A 21,562-nucleotide genomic window follows, 5' to 3' on the forward strand; every position below is an offset into this window, starting at 1 on the left:
CGGCCTCGCGTGCGCGCCCCGCGCCCCGGGGCGGGCCGTGTCCGGTCGGCCTGCGGTGAGGGCCCGAGGTGCTGGGCGCGGAGGGCGCGCGTGGGGCGGTTGGCGTTTTCTGGTTATTCCGAGGCGTCTGCGAGACGAGCTGGCGGCGGGACGGGGCGTCCCTTCCCCGGGTGCCCTCGTTCGGCGCTGGGCTTGGCGGGCTCCGCGCCCCGGGCCCCCCGCCCTTCTGTGCCCGTGTGCCCCAGAGCCCGCCGCCCGCCGCCCGCTCCCCGCAGCCTCTGTCCCCGGAGCCCGGGCGTGGGGCAGGAAGCGCGTCCGCCCGCGCGGAGTCAGGCAGGCGCGGCGCTGCGCAGCTGTGGTCAGCCTGCTTGCCCAGCTGTGTCCAACAGATGGGACGCTGGGCTTGCTGAGGGATGCTCAGTGCGACTGACACGTTTTCTGTTGGTTTTTGACATTTTGTGTCTGGTAATTACACCATTAAGGTGCTGAGAAAAGTCTGTCTCCGGCTTGTTTGTAAGAGATACAGGGTTAGTTCCTGTGGGTCACAGGATAGCAGATGGGAGCTGCGAACCGCCCTGTGGGAGGGAGCACAGGGCTGCTGCACATGGACCTCAGAGGGAGGCAGTGCCCCGTGTCCCTTCAGAGACTTGGCTTTTGACAGTGGCCAGAAACCCGGTGGGGCTTCTGTTTCCCAGACGGCTGCCATGGTGTCCTGTGACCCGTCATTTTGTGCGATAGGAGGGTAGACTCCCCCAAGCCTGTGCTTCCCTGTCAGACTTCTCCCTTCCACCTGCCAGTTCCTGCCCTGCCCTGGAAGGCCCGGCTGGCTGTGGTGAAGCACCATGTGCTCACCTGCTGGGAGTTGGTGGGATGTCTCTGGTTTTGTGCACTTGGTTGCTCCCCTTCTTTTGTGGGGTGAGCCTAACAGCAGATATGGTGAGAGGCCCCAGACTTGGCACCCTCAGAGTGGATGTAGGGAGCTGACCAGCGCCAGTTGAGTGGCTGAATGATTGTGAACACCACATGCACCACCCAGAAGAGGATTACGAGGCCCCCTGGCCTGGGGAACTACTTAGTTAGACTTTTTTTTCCTTTTTGGTACTGGAGATTGAATCCAGGGCCTTTGTGCTGAGGTACATCTCTAGCCCTTTTAAAAAATTTTTAGATTTTGAGACAAGGTCTAGATAAGTTGCCCAAACTGGGCTCTAATTTAATATCCAACCTCAGATCTCTGTCTCAGCCTCCAAGAATGCTGGGATTACAGGTGTGTGCTGCCACACCCAGCCAGCTTTTCTTTATCAAGTAGAGTTGGAAACAGGGCTCTTCCTTCCTTGTAACCCAGGCCAGGAGCACAGCCAAGAGGTTCCTGTCACACTGTTTCGGCCAAGGCTGACTGACCCACACTTGTGGTATCCAGAACTGTGGAACTTAGGAGTCAAGGCTTCCTCTTTCTCTGCTGAGTCCAGAACTGTGGCTTTGGGGTCTCCTGCTTTGTCCTCCACTGAGACAGTGGGGCTCTTGAGTACCTGGCTGGCAATACCGTGGCCTGGGGCTGCTGTGGTAGACTAGGCCCACCCTGGCTTCTATGAAGAGCAGTGCAGGTGCTCAGCAGAGGAGCTATAGGATGTGGGCCAGGAGCCAAGGAGTGGGACTGTGATACCAGGCAGCGTGGCTACGCCTTGGCCCCACATCCAGGCCTACTCAGGCAGCCTTAGAAGGCAGTGGATTGCGTCCTCAGAGTTTCAGGAGGACACAGCCTCTGGGAATCCCTGGGGATGAGGCTGGGCAGGCCCGAAGGCCAGCGGCCTGCTGGACACTGTTCTGGGGCTGCTAAGAAGGGAGTGGTGCTCTGCATGATGATGGGGCAATTGAGCAGGGATGCTGGGCCTGACAGGAGAAGCCAGCAGAAAAGGTGCTATTTCTCAGCCCTCATCCACCACCTGGCATTTAAGACTGAGCATGGAATAGGTAGTTCTTACCTAGGAGAGTTGTGACTCCCCTTCTGCAGTCAGGGGCTGGTGTGAGTTGGTGTGACAGTTTCTGGCCTAGAGGGCTTTTGTGTAGCTCTCACCCATGGTGCTGCTTACTGGGATCTGAAAATAGCAGACCCAGCAGACCCAGCAGCTGCACTGATTTTTCCTGACCTCTGTTGAACACGAGGTATTGTAGTCAGAGTTTGCAAGGGAATAGGTTATACAGGACACATAATTTATAGGGTTACTTTATAATATTCACCCAAAAAATCAAATGCAGGTGAGTGCAAGAGATCTGTCCCTGCATTAGAGACCCAAAGAATCCAGCTGAGGGCCTGGATCCCATGACAATGTCTCATATAAGTCTGTATCAAGGATCTGCACTGGGAAGGCCCAAAGCTCAGTGGTAGAAGCTAGAAAGTCTGCACCAGTGGGATGAAGGATCTGGGCTAGCAGGCTGAGGGACCTGCACTGGAGCCAGGAAGTAATGCTCAAAGTAAGGACCAGAGCTCCCCGAAAGGTACCACAGCCATCTTCAGCAACATCAAGGACCCAAGCTCCTTCAAGTATGAGCTGAGTTCATATCAGGAAAACCAGCATAATAAACTTCTCCGGGAGAATCAATAGCACAGCATCTTGCCCTTCAGTTCTTCTGTGTGGTTGGCAGTAATGCTCAGGTGGCCTGTCCACACCCAGCACCATGCTGATTCAGTTTACCTGGGTGTTACAAAGTGAGCATTAGTTAATCTATAACACGAGGTCAGCAGGAGTGAAGAGGCTGGGGTGAGTGCCCCAGCAACACCAGCCTAGCCTTCTCTGTCCAACCAGATGCCATAGTTCTGGCTTTGGGGACTTCCTGGTGGCAGGTCAGCTCTAAGCATCTCCTGCTGTCTCCTCATGTATACCATGGGCTCGACCCAGCTGCCTTTTCCTTTGAGGGCTAATGTAGGGCCTGTACGGATAGCGAGCCAGCCTGCTCAGGGCACCTGCTTGACTGCTCACAGAAGCCGGCTGGACATGCCCACATCTCACCCCACCAACCTGGCTGGGAAGTATTAGGTGACTTCTGCATTGAGTGGTTTCTGTGCTGAGAAACCACCTTTAGTTTTTCACCAGGGACCCTTCCCCAGCCATTTCTCTATCCCCACCATTGCTCACTATGCAGAGTTCCTGTCACCTTGGAGCATGGCGCTCAGAAGAGGGTTGTGGAATGACTGGCAGTGTGTCGCACAGGTGCCATTCCCTTCTTCCCTTGGCCTCAGTTACAAACCCTGGGTAGGTAGCTGGTCAGCAACTACAGAATGAAATGTAGTCTCACATTGGTCTAGTCAGGTCCTACACTAGCCACTCTGCAGGGGGTGGCGGTGAGGCTGAGGCTTACTGGAGATGTCCCAAGGGAAGTGGGCACCTATGTCACTCTTGGAGGACAGGCCTTGCCCTTAGCATGGTGGGCAGAGGGCACTAGAGTGGTCAGTGTTTATGTTGTATAACAAGGTGTGATTTTGCCCTTTTATGCCTGGCCACTTTTAACTAGCACTGCGATGCTGTGGTGGGGAGGGGATGTCTAGTGGAGGTGGGACCTGGTGGGGCTGGACAAGACTTGAGGCCCCCAGCCCTGGACAGCCTGCCTGGGGCTGTTGAGCCTCGGCAGCCTTTCTGAGAAGGTGTCATCCGTAGGTGGTGGAGGGAGCACAGCCTTCTCGGGAGAGTTCCTGGGTGGTTCCCAGTGGTGGCCTTGGAGGAGCTTTGTTGTTTCAGTATGGTCTGTGCAGAGGCTCAAGCTATCTCAGCTCAGTCCTGGCTCAAAGTCCAGAGCAGGGTGTGGGCGAAGGACACACCTTGCAGGCCTTGTGCTGACACTTGTGGTGGGCCTGGCACCTTTGCACTGTGAGCTTCGCAACTCTCAGGCCTTGTTGGTCTAAACCCTGAGGACCACATTGGGTAGTGTGTTATTTGCATATTTAGAATGAGTATATGAAAAAGCATTGCTTTCAATTCAGTGCAGGTGCAAAGGTGCAGCCACTGGCTTGGGGACGGATAATCCTTTTCAGGAGTATGACATTCAGGTGTGCAGAGAACATAGTTGGTCTATGCTGGATTTTGTCTTTGAGTTTATTTTTAGAGAAGTTTCTGGTATATGGCAATTATAGGTTTGTAGTTAACTTGTTACTAATGTCTGGCTCTGATGTTTGAGACATGGTTTTTGTCCAAGGCTCCTGGTTTGTTTCAGGATTTATTGTGTCACACTTGGGACACTCTCTGGAGCTTGGAGGTGGAGAGTTAGTTTATGTTTTCTGAGCAAGGCGTAAAAAGAGAAACCAGAAGGAACTGAGCTGAGCTCCTTTGGGTTCCTTGCCTTGGTTTGCACGCACCCAGCAGGGTAGCCTGTGGGACTTCCTCTGACCAGCCATGTCCCCCACCCCCACCCCGTCTCTGCAGCACTCTCGAGTGGACCCTGAGGAGCTCTTCACCAAGCTTGACCGCATTGGCAAGGGCTCGTTTGGGGAAGTGTACAAGGGCATCGACAACCACACCAAAGAGGTGGTGGCCATCAAGATCATCGACCTGGAAGAGGCTGAGGATGAGATCGAGGACATCCAGCAGGAGATTACTGTGCTCAGCCAGTGTGACAGCCCCTACATCACCCGCTATTTTGGCTCCTACCTGAAGGTGCCTGCAGGGTGCAGAGAGTCTGCAGTGGTGGGGAGAGGTTGTGTGCTCTGTGCTGGGCCCTTTCTTTCTGCTCCAGGGCACTGCGTGACATGCCTGAGGTTCTGTACTGGTTGGGTGCTGCTTCTGAGCACAGGGGCCTCTCAGAGGAGACAGAGGCCTTCCGTGGGGCAGGCAGGGTGGGAGCAGGGTCTGCGAAGGTCACATGCTCTAAAGTAGCTGTACTGTCCAGGCTGTCTACAGGCACTGCTTGCCAATGTGGACGCGCATTGTGTGGCTATACTGGACTGAGTGCTTGTCCAGCATGCTGTCTTCCCAGACCCCACAGGCTGAGCCTCTGGCCTGGATTTGATGGACACCTGAGTGTCTGGGGAGGGCTGTGGCAAGAGGGCTCCCTGTGTCACCCAAGCCTCGGCTGCCTCCTGGGGTGTGTGTGTGAGGCCTGCCATGCTCCACTGCCTGCTTGACAGGTTCTCTTTTTTTCTAGAGCACCAAGCTGTGGATTATCATGGAGTACCTGGGCGGTGGCTCTGCACTGGACCTGGTGAGTATGGGCTGCAGCAGTGGGAAGCTTGCTGTGGGCAAGTAGTACAGTATCCCAAACCCTCAGGCCACCTCCTTCACATCTTAGAGCAGTAGATGTGAGCCTACCCTGCTTGGTGGTAAGAGGGGTGCTGGGGCTTTGCTGGCCTTGGGGGTGACAAGGGTAGTGTCCTGTGCACATGGGCTGGGGAAGCAAGGATGCTCTGTGTATGTGGGCCCCTATTCTCAGCTTTGAGTCCACAGAAAGGGTGAGGGTAGCTTACATTCTTTGGAAACAGCCTCTGACCCACTCCTAGGCTCTGAGAGTTTTGATCCAAAAGTTGTTAATGGAACACAGGTCCAGTGTCTCAGGGACACGCTCTCCTGGGGAAGGTGGTGGAGCTCAGGGATGGGTCTCGGGGTGGGGGCTGAGGCCTTGCCTTGCCACCTCCCTCTAGTTGAAACCAGGCCCCCTGGAGGAGACCTACATCGCCACCATCCTGCGGGAGATCCTGAAGGGCCTGGACTACCTGCACTCAGAGCGCAAGATCCACCGTGACATCAAAGGTCCTGCGGGGTGGGCACAGCTCTGTTCCATGCTGGACCTGCTGATCTAGAGAGGCCAGGGTGGGGCGAGTGGCTGTATTGCCTGAGGTCTCGGATGCAGGCCACCTGGAAATGGTGGTTCCAGCTTGCTTTGTTTCCAGAAGATGCTGTCCTTAACACAACCTTATTTAAAATTTTTCTGGGGTGCTAGGGGTGGCATCTGTGGGCCATTGTTTTCCATGGCGCCTGTCCCTGGCCTTCACAGCCTTCTTAGTCTCTGTTCTGGAGAAGCCAGCTCTATGCCTAGCATGAGCGGGGCTCGTTGAGCCTAGGCAAGGATCTTTGCCTGTCAGTTGTGGCCCTGCTGAGCACACGGGGCTGGGCCAGTCCCTTTCTTGTGCCCAGAACCTTGCACTATTTTGACACTGTAGCAATGCCCCTGGCAGAGGCAGGGGCTTTGTGACTAGTCTGTATGGGCTGTGGGCTTGTGTCAGGATCACTCCTAGGAGTCCTGTGGCTGCCCTGTGGTTGGAATGTGTCATTGAGACCAGATGGGTGGGTCTGAGCTCAGGTAGGTGCCTCTTGGGGTATGAGCCCTGTTGCCCTGTGGCCCAGGACTGCCTGATTGGGGTGCAGCAAGGAAAGTAGAGGTCCCAGGACAACCTTGCTGAGTCCCCAGGGACTAGGTGGACACCCTACTGGCAGGTGGGGTGTTGCTCCCGAGCAGGGCTTCCTGGGGCATATGAAGTGGAGGGTGACAGCCCCGTGCTTGTTGAGCAGCTGCCAACGTGCTGCTCTCGGAGCAGGGAGATGTGAAGCTAGCAGACTTCGGGGTGGCAGGGCAGCTCACCGACACTCAGATCAAGAGGAACACATTTGTGGGCACCCCTTTTTGGATGGCACCAGAGGTCATCAAGCAGTCAGCCTATGACTTCAAGGTGGGTGTTGGAGCTGGGGGTGGGAGGGGCTTCTGGTGCAGGCAGGTGGGGTGCTGGATGCCGTTACTGTCTTCTGTGCTGCCCCATCTAGGCCGACATCTGGTCCCTGGGCATCACGGCCATTGAACTGGCCAAGGGGGAGCCGCCAAACTCTGACCTGCACCCCATGCGTGTCCTGTTCCTGATCCCCAAAAACAGCCCACCCACACTGGAAGGCCACCACAGCAGGCCCTTCAAGGAGTTTGTGGAGGCCTGCCTCAACAAGGACCCCCGATTTGTAAGCCTGGCACCTGGCCCTGGCAGGCAGGCTGTTGTTGGGGGAGGATACTAACCTGGGGTAGGGCAGGGCCCTCAGGTGTAGCTCACCCCATCCTCCTTCCTTGTAGTGACTCCTTTGAGGGTGGGCCTCCCACTCTGGCCTGCCCCCCCCCATGCCCACTCAGCCTGCCTTGTGTGTGCTGGCCTGCAAGGGTAGAGCTTGGTTGTGTTTGGTACCTGGCTGTGCCTGGCACCTGGTGATTAGCGTACACCCTCACAGCGGCCCACAGCCAAGGAGCTACTGAAGCACAAGTTCATCACACGCTATACCAAGAAGACCTCCTTCCTCACGGAGCTCATCGACCGCTACAAGCGCTGGAAGTCAGAGGGGCATGGCGAGGAGTCCAGCTCTGAGGACTCAGACATGTAGGGGACTTGCTTGTCCGTGGGGGCTTCTGCTGTATGCCCACCTCATGGCCCTGCATGTGCAGGCCAGGTGGGGTGTCTACTGCAGAGGCTGGGTTCTGGTGTTATGCAGGGGCCCCTTTGTTAGAGGGCAGGTCCTTTTGTGCCCCCCCCCGCACCCCCCGCCGGAACAGGTGGGGTGGGCACTGGTGGAAACAGTGGTCTCATCCTACTGTTTCCAAAAGATGCTGCCCATAACAGAACCTTCAGCTTTCTGTGGTGCTAGGGCTGGAGCCCTGGTCCCTTCTGGCCCTGCTGACTCAGCCTCTCCTTCAGAGACGGCGAGGCCGAGGAAGGGGAGCAGGGCCCCATATGGACATTCCCCCCAACCATCCGGCCCAGCCCGCACAGCAAGCTGCACAAGGGGACGGCCCTGCACAGCTCGCAGAAGGTCTGTCCTGGGGTGGGCTGTGGGGTTTCAGAGAGAGCCGGGTGAGGCCTGGGCCCTCGTGATGAGCAGGGTGAGGCTGGGCCCTCTTGATGAGTGGGGCCAGCACAAAGCAGGAGTGCTCCTGGGCTGGCTGGAGTGCACTGACGCTGGGCCAGGTGTGGGGAGCGTGAGGCCCACTGAGAGCTGCCTTGGGTGAGACCCGCCTGCCTGGGTTCTGGGGTTCTTCAGGCCGGGCAGGAAGCCAGTCTCTTGCCCTCATCCCAAGCCTGGCTTCCCCCTTATAGCAGGCGGACCCTATCAAGAGACAGCCACGGTCCCAGTGCCTGTCCACGCTGGTCCGGCCGGTCTTCGGAGAGGTGAGGATGGGGCCCCTCTGCCCCTGCAGTGCTGTGCTCAGTGTGCTGTGCTCAGCGTGCTGGCCCTGCCAGCATGCGTTTCCACCTGTGTGCTCTGTGGTCTCTCGCACCTGATTGTGGGTGGGCTTGTGGGCTGTGGTTTCTGACAGGAACAACCACAGATCCCTGGGATGAATGAATCTACTGCCCAGGCAGGACCCTTTTTTGGTGAGTGGTACTGGGGATGAAAGCCCCACTTCTAGATTTTGAGACGGCTTGCTAGGTTGTCTGGGTTCCCCTAGTTGCCATGTTGCATCAGCCTTCTGGGTATCTGGGGTCACAGCTCTGGCAGGACCTTGTGTTCCCAGCCACACAGAGGTCCTCTGGAGTATCAGGTGGCTCTGAATGAGAGCTGATGTTCTGTGACAGAAGACAGAGGGAGGCTGGTTCTTGGTGCTGGACTCAGGGCAGCTTGAGGGTGACTCCCTAGTGGCCCTGTGGTCCCTCATCACCATCACCTGTTGATGGGAGGTCAGAGCCATCCCCAGATGTACAGTCTCGCTGTGTCTGGAGTTGGGGCTTCGGCAGGGTTGGGCCAGGCCTCCCTTCCAGAGCACAGGCTCCCAGTGCTGGGTGTGTGGACCCCCTGGAGCCCAGATAGGGAGGACAGGCCCATGCAGGGCCATCCATATCCTGGGCAGTCTGTGGGTCTGGGCTCAGCCCTAGCGAGACAGGCCTCCCTGGAGTTGATGGCCTGGGGGTGGCTGTCGCCTGCTGTCAGGGTCAGATGTGGGGTGTGTGTGACTGTCCCTGCCCAGGGTCTGGGCCTGCACTATATTCTGGGAGTTGCTGGGGTCCCTGATTTTAATCATCAGGCTGCACTAAGCATGGTGGTGCACACCTGTAATCCCAGCACTCAGGAGGCTGAGACAGGAGACTCCATGAGTTTGAGGCCAGCCTGGGCTCCATAGTGAGTTCAAGGCCAGCTTGAACTATATGGAAAGACCCTGTCTCAAAAACAACAAAATCAAAAACAAAACAATGAAAAACAACAAAATCCAGCTGAATCTGTGTGGTGGCCAATTGGACCCTGGCTGGGCAGGGTGAGTCCAGAGGCTGGAGGATCCTTGTCTGTGCAGCAGGACATGCTGCCACTTCACCCACCAGCTTCGTGGTCTGGTTATCTCTAGCTGAAGGAGAAGCATAGGCAGAGCGGGGGCAGCGTGGGCGCATTGGAGGAGCTGGAGAATGCCTTCAGCCTGGCTGAGGAGTCCTGCCCTGGCATCTCGGACCAGCTCATGGTGCGCCTGGTGGAGCGTGTGCAGAGGTGAGAGGCAGGCGGCTGCTTCCATCTGTTGCTTTGATCCCATGGGGTCTGGGGGAGCCCTAGCCCAGGGGCATAGTGTTGTGCAGATGACTTCTGACCTCCCTATCTGAGGATTTCCCAGAGGGGTCTGGGACCAAGGGATAGTGGTGGACTCAGGCTCAGGCTGGTGCACTCTCCTGGTTTGTCACTAGGGAGTCACCCCCCTGTCCTCTGGGCCCTGATTTCCACACCTGTGAAACAGAAGACATAGCAGCCTGGGCCAGTCATTGCTGTTCCCAGGACCCACAACACTGCACATACCTGCAGACAGCACATGCATGGCCATGGGCCTGACTGCTGGGGCCTGTGCAGTACAGTGACAGGCCTTTCTTCCTCAGGTTCTCGCACAGCAGAAACCATCTGACGTCCAGCCGCTGAGCATGCTGCTCTTCGTGGAGAGGGTGGAGTGTGCTCTGCTGCTGAGCTGAGCATGGGAAGAACTTGACTTGGAAGTCCCCCACCCGTGCTGTGTTGTGTCTGCAAGGACTTGTCAGCCTAGGGCCTCATAAGCTGGGTCACCTTCCACCCAGCACAGTATCCAGTGTCCCTCTCCCCACCTGGCCCACGAACAGGTGCCCATTGGCAGCCACAGGGCTGTCTTAGGCTTCCCCTAGAAACAGCCCTGTGGCTACTAGGTCAAGGAGCACAGTGACTGTTGGGCAGTTCTGCCCTCTTCCTTTGGGTTCGGGAAACAGGGCAGCCTCATGGGGCACCGCAGCCTGCCTTCCTCTCCCTCCCACCCTGATGCTGTCTACAGTGGCCCAAGATGATCCTAGATCTGCCTTGTGGTGTCAGATCAGGTACTGTGTTTTCTCATAAGTACTCATGTCACCCCAAATGTGTTTTTAAGAAAACTGAGCTGTTTCCTTTGGTGTTCTGAGGGTACGGTGTTCACTTCCTGGAGCACCGAAGGCCCTGACACTTCTAATAAAGACCTGGATGGGAGACGCTGGTGCGTGGGGCCTGCCAGGTGGGATTCCTGCAGGGGCAGCAGCTCCTTGGCTCACTTTACTCCCCAGCTGCCGAGGTGCCTCAGCATGCAGTGACTGCCACTGGCTGCCTCCTGCGTGTCCCCCAGAGAGCAGAGCAGGGCAGAGGGGAACACAGGCAGGTGAGGGGATGCCATTTATTTACAACCATGGGTGAACAGGCAGGCATGAAGAAGCTAAAAAAGTAGAGGTGCCGTCCTCCTGGGGCTGCAGTGGACTTTGGTTTCCTTTTCTCCAGAGGTAGAGCGGATGGGAACCAGACTAGCTTTTGCCAGATTTGGCTTTCTGTGACATGTAGACCAGGCCCTGAGTGGTCCCATCTAAAGTCCCACAGTCCTTGGCCTCATCCCAGGACAACACACAGCTCACTGCCCAGAGTACAGTTCTTGGTCAAGGCCAGGGTCTCTGTTCTCCCACTCAGGTCTCAAGAGTGAGACACCCATGTCCTTCCAGTGTCCTGTACAGCCATGGGCCTGTACTGCACCCTGAAGGTTGCTTTGAGCTTGGCCACCATGCTGTCTGTGCCATCTCTTCCTCAGCTCAGCCTGAAAATGGTGATGGGCATCTTTGGTCACCGAAGTCTTCTGAGCAGGTCCTGGTCCAGGCAAGATGGACTTCACTCTTTCCCCTGGAGAGCCCCCTCTAGCCGTGAGCAGGGCCGTCCTGTGTGGGGCTAAGGGCACCACGTGCGCTGCTGGCCCTTTCGATCACCTCCATCCACCTGCAGGAAGGATCAGGTTGTCAGGTCAGTGGGCTTGTTCTCTCATAGACTTCCCAAGAGTGACCCAAAGCATTGCTCAGCTCTTGCTTTCCAGGACCAGGAAATTTGCCTCCACCTGTCTGAGGTGGAGGAGGTGCCAACCAGACCCAGTCTGCTCCCCGTAAAATCACCTCTCAAATGTATACTTGCTCTCGGCCCGGAAGAAGTACACATGGGATTTGAACTGGAGCTTGAAAACGTAATCCTTGAGGATGCCATCTGCTTCCCTGGGGACACTCACGCTGTAGCCTAGCAGTGGGAGGCTGGCGAGGGGGTAGTCGTCCTGCAAGTCCACACAGGGATGTGGGCAAGTCCATTGCTCTATCCCCACCACCAAATACAAAGTGCTCCTAGGAGAAACCCAAGGTGAGGGGGCCCTGATTCCCATTGCACAGAGAGGGCACTGGGAGGGTGGCTGAGCCAGTGGGTAGCTGGTGGCCAGTGCCATGCTGAGGACACAGATAAGAAGGGTGTGTCCTCAGCACTAAGTGCTAGGCCCCAATGCAGTGTGTGTACCTGGTGAGTCTTGTAGAAGAACAAACAGAAGTTGGTAAAGACCACCCAGAGTTTCTGCCAGCCATTGGTGTTCTTGAATTTTCTTAGCAAGTACCCTGAAAGCTGGTTCTGTCAGGAGAAAACACACATGCTGTAGTAGCCAGCTCCACGGTGTCCGCTGCTGAGGCCTGGGTCTTACCCGCCTCCACTGTGCACAGCTGCTCCCTGCAGTGTTCTTCAGATGTAGTCTAATGACAAGCGGCTCACACTGAGAGAGGTGTCTCAGATGCTGAGTGTAACACTTAAGAAAGGCCACAGGGCCACAGACCTACCTGACAGCAAGGAGAGGAGAGACGAGACTCTTGTGTTCAGATGGGGGCACAAGTGCCACATACGGACAGAGGCCCTGCCTAGCCTGTCCCTAACCCCAAGCCCCACACAGTGGCCAGGCCCTTCCCTGTCCTGCCCATGTAGTGGCTCCATGTCTGTGGCAAGTATTGGTCATGGATCCTTGCCATCCGTTAGAGCTGTGCAAGGATCCACTTGGAGCCCATTCTGACAACAGCTTATGGCCTAGTTGGGGACCTGGTGGCTCTGACCCACAGCAGCATCACTAAGCAAGAGGCCCTTGGCCCTGGCTTGGGAGAATGGGCAGGTACAGAGCAGGCCCAGGGAAGGACATGGGACCGTCCTGCTGGGGGAGATAAATGCAAGTCACACTGGGACTGTATGACATGCTAGGGAGGCCATAGGTGATATGATTAAAACTGGGGCTTCTCAGCACCCCCAGATAGCTGCCCAGGCTTTGTAGGCGAGCTGTGGCCACTGCTGGACTTTCTTCTCCACAGGGTGCCACATGTGTAGATCTGGGGGTGAAACACCTTTCCCAGTGAGGGGGCTTTTCCAAACTGACCTACACCAAGGGGATAGCAAGAGGCAGTGGCATGCATGGGTGGGGGGCCTCCACGTCTTGGCAATCGGCACAGCCATACCTCAACAGCAGCGCTGTGGTCTGCTCTGGACACACTTGTGTTCCTGTACCAGCATACATGCATTGTGGTGTTGGCCCGGTGCTGGCCCTGCCCTTCCAGGGAGCCTCCAGGCACCTGAGCAGTGTCTTCCAGGTCCTGTTCCAGCACAACCTCACCGGTGGACCCTAGGGGAGGAGGCAGTGCTGGACACTCCTGCTGGCTATCCCCAGGTGGCCTTGGGTACCCAGGGCAATAGCTGGCAGAACAGAGCCACATGGGGCTTCTGTTGGAGCAGCTGAAGGCCAGGTGTGCCGAGAAAAGCTGTGGGTACAGAGGAGTATCCGGAGGGTCTGAGCCAGGACTCACTGGGGGAATGCATGCACATCACCTCTGGGGACACGTCACCTCCACTGCTCTTGGCTGCTTGGATCGCAGCGTTCAGGTCCAGCATCCACTTCTCTTTTTCCAGCCGAGTGCTGCAGGGAGAAGAGTGAGGCTCAGTGAGTGTAAAGCCTGTCACCTGGCCCTCAGGGCAGGTCAGGGTCCCTGTTCCATCTGCCCCACCTGTGGGACAGGAAGGAGGAGAGCTGGCTTCCCTGGGGCTGGTCTGTTCCTGAGACAAGGCTTTTAAGGCCTCTGAGGCAGAGACAGCCTGCTCAGGATGCAGGGTTAGGTTGGCTTCCTGTGGGAGGGGGTGTGGGGAGGGGAAGCCTCCTTGCAAGTGTGGCCTGGCGAGGCCGCAGGTCCTGCCGCTTGCTCCAGGCCAGAAGCCCTCAGGACCTGTGAGACCCTCAGAGGCTGTCTCCTACGAACCTCTCCAAGATCAGCGAGCATTGCTTGCCTGACAAGGATGTGCCTTGTGGCTGCGGGATTGGAAAGGAGAACTGGGATTGAGACCGTGAGAGGCTCCAAGGCATCCAGTTGCCACAAGAAAGCCTTTGCCCCTGTGCGCGAGGCCCACTTGGGTTGGGGACCTGGAAAGCACTTACCTGGCTGCTACCACGATTGTTTTCTGAGCTGCATAAATGGTGAAGCAGTGGGGAACAGACCACTCGTTCTCACTCTCTTCTATCTGTGGGTGAGAACAGATGTTTCACAAGCCAGGAAGGCAATGGCTGAGCCCAAGCCCAAGAAAGGACACAGGAGATGGCCAGCAACACTAGGTGTAGCTAGTTTGGAAGCCCTGTGCTGTCCAAGTTTGTGCAACTACAAGGGAGGCCACAGGAGGCACGCTGGTGTCCCTGGCCTGTGGCAGCTGGTAGCCAGGTGTGTGAGCCCTGAGCCAGAGGACACCCAAGTACTCACCGGTGGGTCCAGCACTATTAGCTGAAAATCAAGCAAAGGAGAAAAAGCTGAACATTTTCATTTAAAAAGGGAGTTGGGATAGTTTGTTTATGAATCTGACACCAAAGTGTACTGATGAGCAGTGCAAAGAAAAGCTGTTACAGACTAAGGTAGAAGTGATACTGTGAAACAATTCCAAAGTAAAGCATTTCCAGATCAAGCCAAGGAGCTGTCTCTGGGCTGAGTATAGTACTGGAGGGATGGCTTGCCTTAGGAACCCATTAGCATCAGTGACCAGACAACACGGCTCAGAACCTGCCTCCACACGATCAAGGTCAGCTTTCTCAGAGCCAACATCCTGCTCATTGTATCAGGAGTGAAGCCCACAATGTGTTCTCAAGACGGCCAGGACGCCAACCACCAAGGCTTGCAGTGGTGGGAGGGAGTTGAATTCTGCAGGGTAAAGCCAAGTTGCATGGTGGAAAACTAGTTCCTATCTGCAAGGAGTATGACTTTTAAGTGTTGGCTACCAGTTGGGTATGTGGAGATTTCACAGGTGTGTACAAAAAGCTCACAGGCCATTGGTGACTTGGGCCCCAGATACGCTGAGATTCTTGTGTGAGACAGCACAGAGTTAGTGATTGTGAATGAGGCTAGCTCTGCCGGTGGTGGAGGGACACAGAGTGACATGAGGGTGCCCTGCTTGCTGGGTATTGGAGTGTTACGAGCAGTGGAAGGGATGGACCACTACCCCTTCCAGGCTGCAGGGCAAGTGCACAGCAGTGCACACTAAACCTTTGCCCATCCACTGTGCAGTACTCTGGGGGACCCCAAGGACGTGAGGAGGCAGAGGCTCAGTGGTGCTCTTTACCATCTTTAGAAACCAGCCTCAGCCTCACATCCTGTAACAGGTGACCAAGTGAGTGCCCTGCAGCATGGCTCCCCTTCACTGCTTGCCTCTGTTACACAAGAGGCCAGATGTGAGAAGGTGCTTGGGATGAGTCACAGAAAGCGACTGCACTGTGGTGACCAGTCACAGTGCGTGGCCCTGGAGGCTGAAGTAGGTGGGGCTTTATCTTTCGTTTTCACATGATTTTTTTTTTTTTTTCTGTGATAAAATTATGTTTTGAAAGACTAAAATAACAGGGCCTGCTGCCAGTGAGGGCAGAGGAGGCTGTTCAAACTGATCAAACTAAGCCAGCAGTGAAGCTAGCCCAGATACTACAGACGGCTGCATGGCCTTATCACAGAAGCTAAGCAGAGAGAGGCGCAGGGCAGACACTGGTGGGGTGATGAGGGGACAGGGAGGGAGGCCTGTGTGCTCTGGGGGGGAGGGAGAGTGGGCTGGGGAGAGATGACCACTGGCAAAGCTGAATGCGCCTCACCTTATGGCTCCCTAAGAGGACCCACATGAAGCCATACAACTTCCAGATCTGTACATTTCTGTGACCTCAGGCAGGGCTTTCATCAGCAACAAGAGCACTGAACCCTAGTAGTAGCATTAAAATGAAGTGCTTCTGCTCCTCTGATGGTCCATGGCTGTCCCATCACTGCACAGGCCCAAGGGCATGCAGGCACATGTGTGATGTGGATGAGAGGCTCTAGCCTAGGGGAGAGGGCACAGAGCTTGGGACTGAGGTGTAGAATTCCATTCCGGAGAGAGAAGCGGAAAGAAGTTGCTTATACTTGTGGGTGAAGGTGACCAGCAGAGATGGCTTGTGGAGGAAGCTGGCCACTAAAGCCCCATTTGAGCTAAGGGTGGCCAGGTTTGTCCTGCTTGGTGCTGAGACCACAGGCCTGCATCAAAGGGCCTGGCCAGCCTAGGGGTGCCTGCCACAGGCTGGCTGAGGATAGGGACTCCAAACATCAACAGAACAACCTGAAATGTGGAGAAGCCCAGAGGGTCCTCTGAGGCAATATGGCCATCACAGCTGGGTATGAAACTGCTACAATATGAGGGAGGCAGAGTGGTACCACTCACCAGCATGCCACGCAGTGGAAGGAGGCCCCGAATCCGGAAGTGGCTGCTCCCTGTGATGCCCTTGCTTGTGTATAGCAGCATATCGGAAAACTAATAGACAGAGCCTCAGATAAGTTAATTGTGAAAGCAAGGGACAAAGCTTCAACATCCTTGTAGTTAAACCCTCCTGGATTTTAGATGGCCATTAAGTGGTTATCAGATATGTTCAGCTTGCTGGTGATCTTTGGCAATAAAAGGTGTTTGATCATTTTTCACCAGAGGTAAGTAGTAAGCACATAAACTAGCTGATCTGGTAGCTGGCCTGGGTGAATGTTGGCTGGTGTAACTCAGTGGCCTCCCCCACACCGTTTTGGCTGGAACCTTTAGATACTGGCAAAGGAGCCTGGCAGGAGCAGGATACACTGGTAGCTCCTTGATGCCACAGTGCTGCTTGGCCAGCAGTAGCCCTCCTGCCTGCCAAAGGGTGCTAGAGCCTTCCCCAGCCACAGCTGCCTGGACGTTGCTGCCCTAGGCCTCTGCTGATCCTGCAGACAGCTTCCTGGAGTCTAGAACAGGTGAGGGGCCAGAAGGAGCTGCTGCTCTCGCTTCCTCACCCTGGGGACCTCCCTGACTACCCTGTGACTCAGAGGTCACACACTTGGACTGAGGCTGCTGGGAGCTGAGTGGCAAAGGGAGGCTGACAGGCTGCAACCATGCATAGCCACTCTGTCAGAGCTGTGCCCCTTCCTTGCGGCATGTGGGACTCATGCTGGGGACCTACCAGGAAGAACATCCTCTGCTGTAGGCCCTTCTTGGTGAGCTTGTGGAGGCAGCCCTCACGGATAAACTCCTGAAAGACAGGTGGGGTGCAGCCAAGGGTGAGGATGGGCCAGCTTCTCCAAGACCCTCCCTGGAGACCCTGTTGGCAAGGCCCTCCCGCCTCCAGCAGTGCCCTGGTCACCCTACTGCCTGTCTGGTTCTGACCAACAGCCCCTGGGCTAGAGATACCAAGTGAAGGGTAAGCACTTGCTATAGAGAGGCCACCAGAAGCTTCAGTCACAAGGTCATCTGAGCCCAGCTGTGGGAAAAGGGCAGAAAGGGGCATGAAAATGGGGTGAGGGTCTGTCCCCACAAATTACTAGGCAGTTTGAGTTATCTATCCCCAGGGCTAATATCACAGAGACTTTAAAACCCCAAGGAACGAGGCTACCCTGAGAGAATGAAAGAGCCATCCATGTTGTTTCCTGGGCAGTGCTTGGTGGAGGTGGGCCCCACCACCAGGACTAGAGAAGCCCTTCTTTCCTCACCCACTGGAGACCCCTGCCCCCCACACTGCCTCCTTTCCTGTGCTAGGGGTAGGAAGTGAGAGTCTTGAAGCCCTACAGAGCCCCTCATTTGAGTGGGGTCCAGAGTGCTCCTTTAAAACACAGGAAAAGGAGCTCAAGGGCTCTGGGAGTGTGCCAGGGCCTGCCAACCATCATTACCTTCAGCGTCCCAAGTACTAAAAGGACAGACGGTACAGACTGTGCCCATGGGCACCGGATAGGAGGGTAGTGCAGACAGGAGGAGTGCCTCTGGGTGCACATACACTCCATGGAGTGGGGCTAGGTAAGCTATGAGGCTTGCATACCATTGTAGCCCTGCTGTGTGGTCCTGGCCGGTTGTGACTGGCTTCAAGGCCAGGGGGGTGGGTACCTAGTGCTGTGGTTACTATGGGAGCCAATGGTCACATGCTCTGGTGGCAGCAGCAAATCCTGTAGAGCTTGAAAGAGCCCAGTTCATCACCACAGAGACCCCAGCACCCAACTGAAGTCCAAACTACTCAGGGGCAGTGGTGCATTAATATAACCCTAGCTACTCAGGAGGCTGAGACAGGAGATTGTAAATTCAAGCTCGGCCTGGGCAATTTAGCGAGACCTTGTCTCAAAAAAAAAAAAAAAAAGAAAGGAAAAGAAAGAAAATGAGCGGGGTATAGCTCAGTGGTAGAGCACCTGTGGGTTCAATCCCCATTATGACAAAAACAAAACAAAACAAAACTCTATAAGTGAGGCTATCTGCCTGCATATTCTAGTGCGATTCATTCTTTGGAGCTCATACTCATGTCAATACTTTCCACCAGGCTAACAGAAACACAGCTGATATGCACACTAATACACGTTTGTGTTGAGAAGGGAAAAATCACCATGCAATATCTTATGTTAACAGTAATGAGTTCAGTGAAAAACGCTTTGGTGACAAAGTAGGCAGCCAACAGCCATCTAGATCCATGGAATAGAAGCAAGAGCCCAAAACCCCATACATGGTCCACGGATTTTCTTATAAGGGTGACAAGATAATTTAACCAATGAGCAGAAAAGCCAGGATAGCTGCATGCAAAAGAACAAATTTGGACACCACCATACCATATAAAAAAATTAACTCAAATCCATCAAAGACCTAATTGTAAGAGCTAAAACAAAATGTTAGGAGAAAAACACATGGTTAAACTTCATACCTTGGATTGGGCAATGGTTTCTTAGATACAACACCTAAGGCACAAGCAACTAGATAACTTCAAACAGCATCAAAATTAAAGCCTTTTGTATTGTAAATGATACCATTAAAAAAGTGACAAGACAGGACCCATAGGAGATAGATTACAAGTTATATTCTGATAAGGATCTAGTCTTTAGGATATCTAAAGAATTCTTTTTTAAAAAAATCAATCAGTTGCTATTTCACTGTTAAGTTTTAAGAGTTCTCTACATATTCTGAATAAAATAAAAGGTAAAGGATGTGAATAGATATTTCTCCAAAGAAGTCATAAAATGGCCAATGATCATATGAGAAGATGCTCAGGAGGATTGTGAGCTAACAGCCAGCCTGGACACATAGCAAGACTTTTGTCTCCAAAAACAAAGGAGTAAATAGTGGCTACAACAAAGATGAACCTTGGAAATGATGCTGAGTGAAAGGAGCTAGACATAAAAAGCTTAGGGCTTTAGGACAGACCTCAGTGCTGTCAGTGCCACAGATGTGCCCAATGATTGAGAGAAATCTAGGTGCTTTCTGGTTCTCAGTCACTTTTGTCACAGGCATTATATAAGCCCCTTCCCTCAGACCCAAACTCTGGGGGTCCACTGGTCTTGCTGTGCAAGTCCTCACTAAATTGCATTCTGCGAGGTTCTGGATCTTTCCACCTCCCCTGTCGCATGGTGGCTTGCAGTTGGCTCTCTACCAATGGGTTTTCCTGGGACACGCAGTGACTACTAATGGCTCTGGAGATGAGAATGTTCTGAATTATGATGATTATACAACTTTGTGAATTCACCAAAGACCACAGAATTGCATACCTAAAATGAGTGAATTTTCTTTTATGTGCATAAGATCTCAAAAAAAAAAAAAAAAAAACAACAAAAAACCAGCTCAAGCCCTTTCCCAAAACAGAGCTACTCACCCTACCAGGAGCGATGAGATTCTCCACACCCACCAGATCCCGCTGCAGCTCTGTCAGCTTCTGCAGGTTCTCTAGCCGGATAAGACTGTGCTGGAGAGTAGCGGTCACTTCCGTAATGGCCTTCAGGGCGTCTGTGTTGAGAGGCCCCTCAGACCAGGTCCCCAAAGATCCCCTCCTACCACCATTTGTAGGAACTGGCATTTTAAAGATAGGTTTTAATTCAAGGAACACTGTGCTGGGACTCCATGCAGGACAGCGGCCCCAGCCACAGCCTCGCCAGCCAGACCAGGCAACCTCATCTCACTCTTCCCCACCCTGCTGACTGCCAACATTGGCCCAGTGGAAATGCTTTATTGTGCTTCAAAGGATAAATGCTTTGCATCTTACAAGTGATGCCTTTTTTTTTTTGTATCAGGAATCGAACTCAGGACTTTGTATTTGCCAGGCAGCCACTTGTGCCACTGTGCTATATCCCTGGCTCTGATGCCTATCTTATAGTTAAAAGGTTTGTAATCAGAAGGGAAAACTCACTGACACAAAACAAAATCAAACATCAAGAGTGTCCACCCAGTCCTTAGCAGACCATGCTTGGAACAGCTGCCTGGCCAACCCAGTTCTGCCCCTGCAGCTGTTGGAGCACAAAGATGCAACTCCATTGTTGGAGCCACTCTTCGGATCACTCCGTTATCAGAACCAACTTCCTGCTGGGCTCACCCCTCTGCTTCCTGAAACCTGCAGCTGGACAGGAACCCCAATCTCACTCAGCCCCGCCCTGTTCCTGACTCACCTTGCTCTCAGCCTCCTCCTCACAGGCTCCTAGAAGCTTTCAGAGGATCAGAGGAGAAAGCAGGTGAGAGGGAAGCACTCAAGCAGTCCACATGGATAATGGATAGAATCATTCTTTCACAAGTGACTCAAGTGTGGCACTGAGAATGCCACTGTGGTCTTCACACGCAGTCCTGGCAGCTGCATCTGCTCTGTATGATGCCCTAGTACCCTTCCAGCCTGGCCACCCCCACGACCAGCTCAAGGGTGAGCCCTTCCTTCTGACATCCTGTTGGGCAGAGGCTCAGCTTCACACAGCTGTCCGGCCCAGTTTTGCCCTGGATGGCACTCTGTGCCACCACATGGGGATGCCCAGGCCACAGGGCGTAGCACTAGGACCCTGCACTGCCACACAGGTTCTGCACGACACTTGGGGGCCCTGGATGCAGCAGCAAGCTGCGCACAGGATTCAGATCTGATGGCACCCTCACAGAGGGACAGTGGCATACACAAAGCCAATATGCGATGGTGACATCCCCGCATAGTACACACCCAGCGAGGGCCAGGCAATGCTCTGGGAAAGCTCCATCGAAGTGTTTTTTTTTTTTGTTTGTTTTCCAGTACCGGGGATCAAACTCACGACCTTGTGCTTGCCAGGCAGGTGCTGTGCCGCTGAGCTAAATCCCCAGCCCAGCGCCATCAAAATGAAGGCTAAGCAGAAATGCCTTCTCCACTCCCAGCCTCAAGTTCCCCTCTTCTGGGTAGGAGTTTAATTCTGGTTCTCAGGAAGCCCAAGAGCTAGAGGCTCCTGTACACCATGGCCTCTCCTCACACAGGCCCTTTCCTGACAGGCCTGTGTCCAACATGGGTTGCGGTCTGGAAGGGCAGCTGAGAATGTGTCTGTCACTGGGGCTTTGCCACACTCCTGATTGGCTGAGCTCTTAGTGCTGTATCAAAGTGGCAGTTTACAAACCCTTGAGAATACACTTGTGCTATTTTCCCATCAGCCTGTGAGACCAGTTTTACTGAGATCTCCTTGCTTACCTGGAGCCCCTGCCATCCTCTCCTCCTAGCTCCGTAACTGCTGTGGTTTATAAGTGGTGATGAGAAACATGGTAAGCATGCTGTGATAATTTCATATGTCCCTTAACATGCTTGGAAAGTTTTTTGTTCATTTGTTTTCTTAATGAGACAGAGTTTCACTATCTAGTTCAGACTGGCTGTGAACTTGTGTCAATCCTCTTGACTCAGCCTTCCGAGTGTTGGGATTATAGGTATGTACCACCCATGCCTGGCTTCATCTTTACTTTTAATGCAACAGTAAGTTTACTTCCAGACAATTTCCTGGACTAAATCTATGCTACAACTGGAGTCCTACATGTAGGTTAAAAAAGGTCGCTGGGAGTCAGGCGTGGCGGCGCCTGTAATCCCAGCACTC

At 54.3% G+C, this 21,562-nt stretch overlaps 2 protein-coding genes across 8 annotated transcripts in view; one reads left to right on the forward strand and one right to left on the reverse strand.

Annotated features, from left to right (window-relative positions):
* Positions 1-10,411, forward strand: part of Stk25 (serine/threonine kinase 25) — a 10,918-nt gene extending 507 nt beyond the window's left edge. Inside the window, exons 2-11 of the mRNA XM_005411127.2 lie at positions 4,413-4,643; positions 5,131-5,187; positions 5,624-5,732; positions 6,492-6,649; positions 6,741-6,926; positions 7,188-7,333; positions 7,649-7,763; positions 8,048-8,119; positions 9,289-9,425; positions 9,803-10,411. Coding sequence (XP_005411184.2) covers positions 5,152-5,187; positions 5,624-5,732; positions 6,492-6,649; positions 6,741-6,926; positions 7,188-7,333; positions 7,649-7,763; positions 8,048-8,119; positions 9,289-9,425; positions 9,803-9,842 — 999 coding nt within the window. The 5' untranslated portion in view covers positions 4,413-4,643; positions 5,131-5,151 and the 3' untranslated portion in view covers positions 9,843-10,411. The remainder of the gene's footprint in view (positions 1-4,412; positions 4,644-5,130; positions 5,188-5,623; positions 5,733-6,491; positions 6,650-6,740; positions 6,927-7,187; positions 7,334-7,648; positions 7,764-8,047; positions 8,120-9,288; positions 9,426-9,802) is intronic.
* Positions 10,412-10,576: 165 nt separating this feature from the next.
* The window catches only part of Farp2 (FERM, RhoGEF and pleckstrin domain protein 2), a 116,036-nt gene continuing 105,050 nt past the window's right edge, over positions 10,577-21,562 (reverse strand). For 2 of the 7 annotated variants that reach the window (XM_013508097.1, XM_013508096.1), the window contains exons 19-28: positions 19,360-19,490; positions 16,705-16,773; positions 15,945-16,034; positions 13,985-14,005; positions 13,669-13,751; positions 13,046-13,155; positions 12,701-12,864; positions 11,730-11,837; positions 11,345-11,496; positions 10,577-11,174 (exon numbers count right to left, since the gene is read on the reverse strand). In XM_013508097.1, coding sequence (XP_013363551.1) covers positions 11,096-11,174; positions 11,345-11,496; positions 11,730-11,837; positions 12,701-12,864; positions 13,046-13,155; positions 13,669-13,751; positions 13,985-14,005; positions 15,945-16,034; positions 16,705-16,773; positions 19,360-19,490 — 1,007 coding nt within the window. In that variant the 3' untranslated portion in view covers positions 10,577-11,095. Of the gene's footprint in view, positions 11,175-11,344; positions 11,564-11,729; positions 11,838-12,700; positions 12,865-13,045; positions 13,156-13,668; positions 13,752-13,984; positions 14,006-15,944; positions 16,035-16,704; positions 16,774-19,359; positions 19,491-21,562 lie in introns of those variants that run through there. The other 5 variants (XM_013508099.1, XM_013508098.1, XM_005411126.2 and 2 more) reach the window with 5 other exon arrangements.

Source organism: Chinchilla lanigera, unplaced genomic scaffold, assembly GCF_000276665.1.
Source record: "Chinchilla lanigera isolate Chin_1 unplaced genomic scaffold, ChiLan1.0 scaffold00141, whole genome shotgun sequence".
NCBI lineage: Eukaryota > Metazoa > Chordata > Mammalia > Rodentia > Chinchillidae > Chinchilla > Chinchilla lanigera.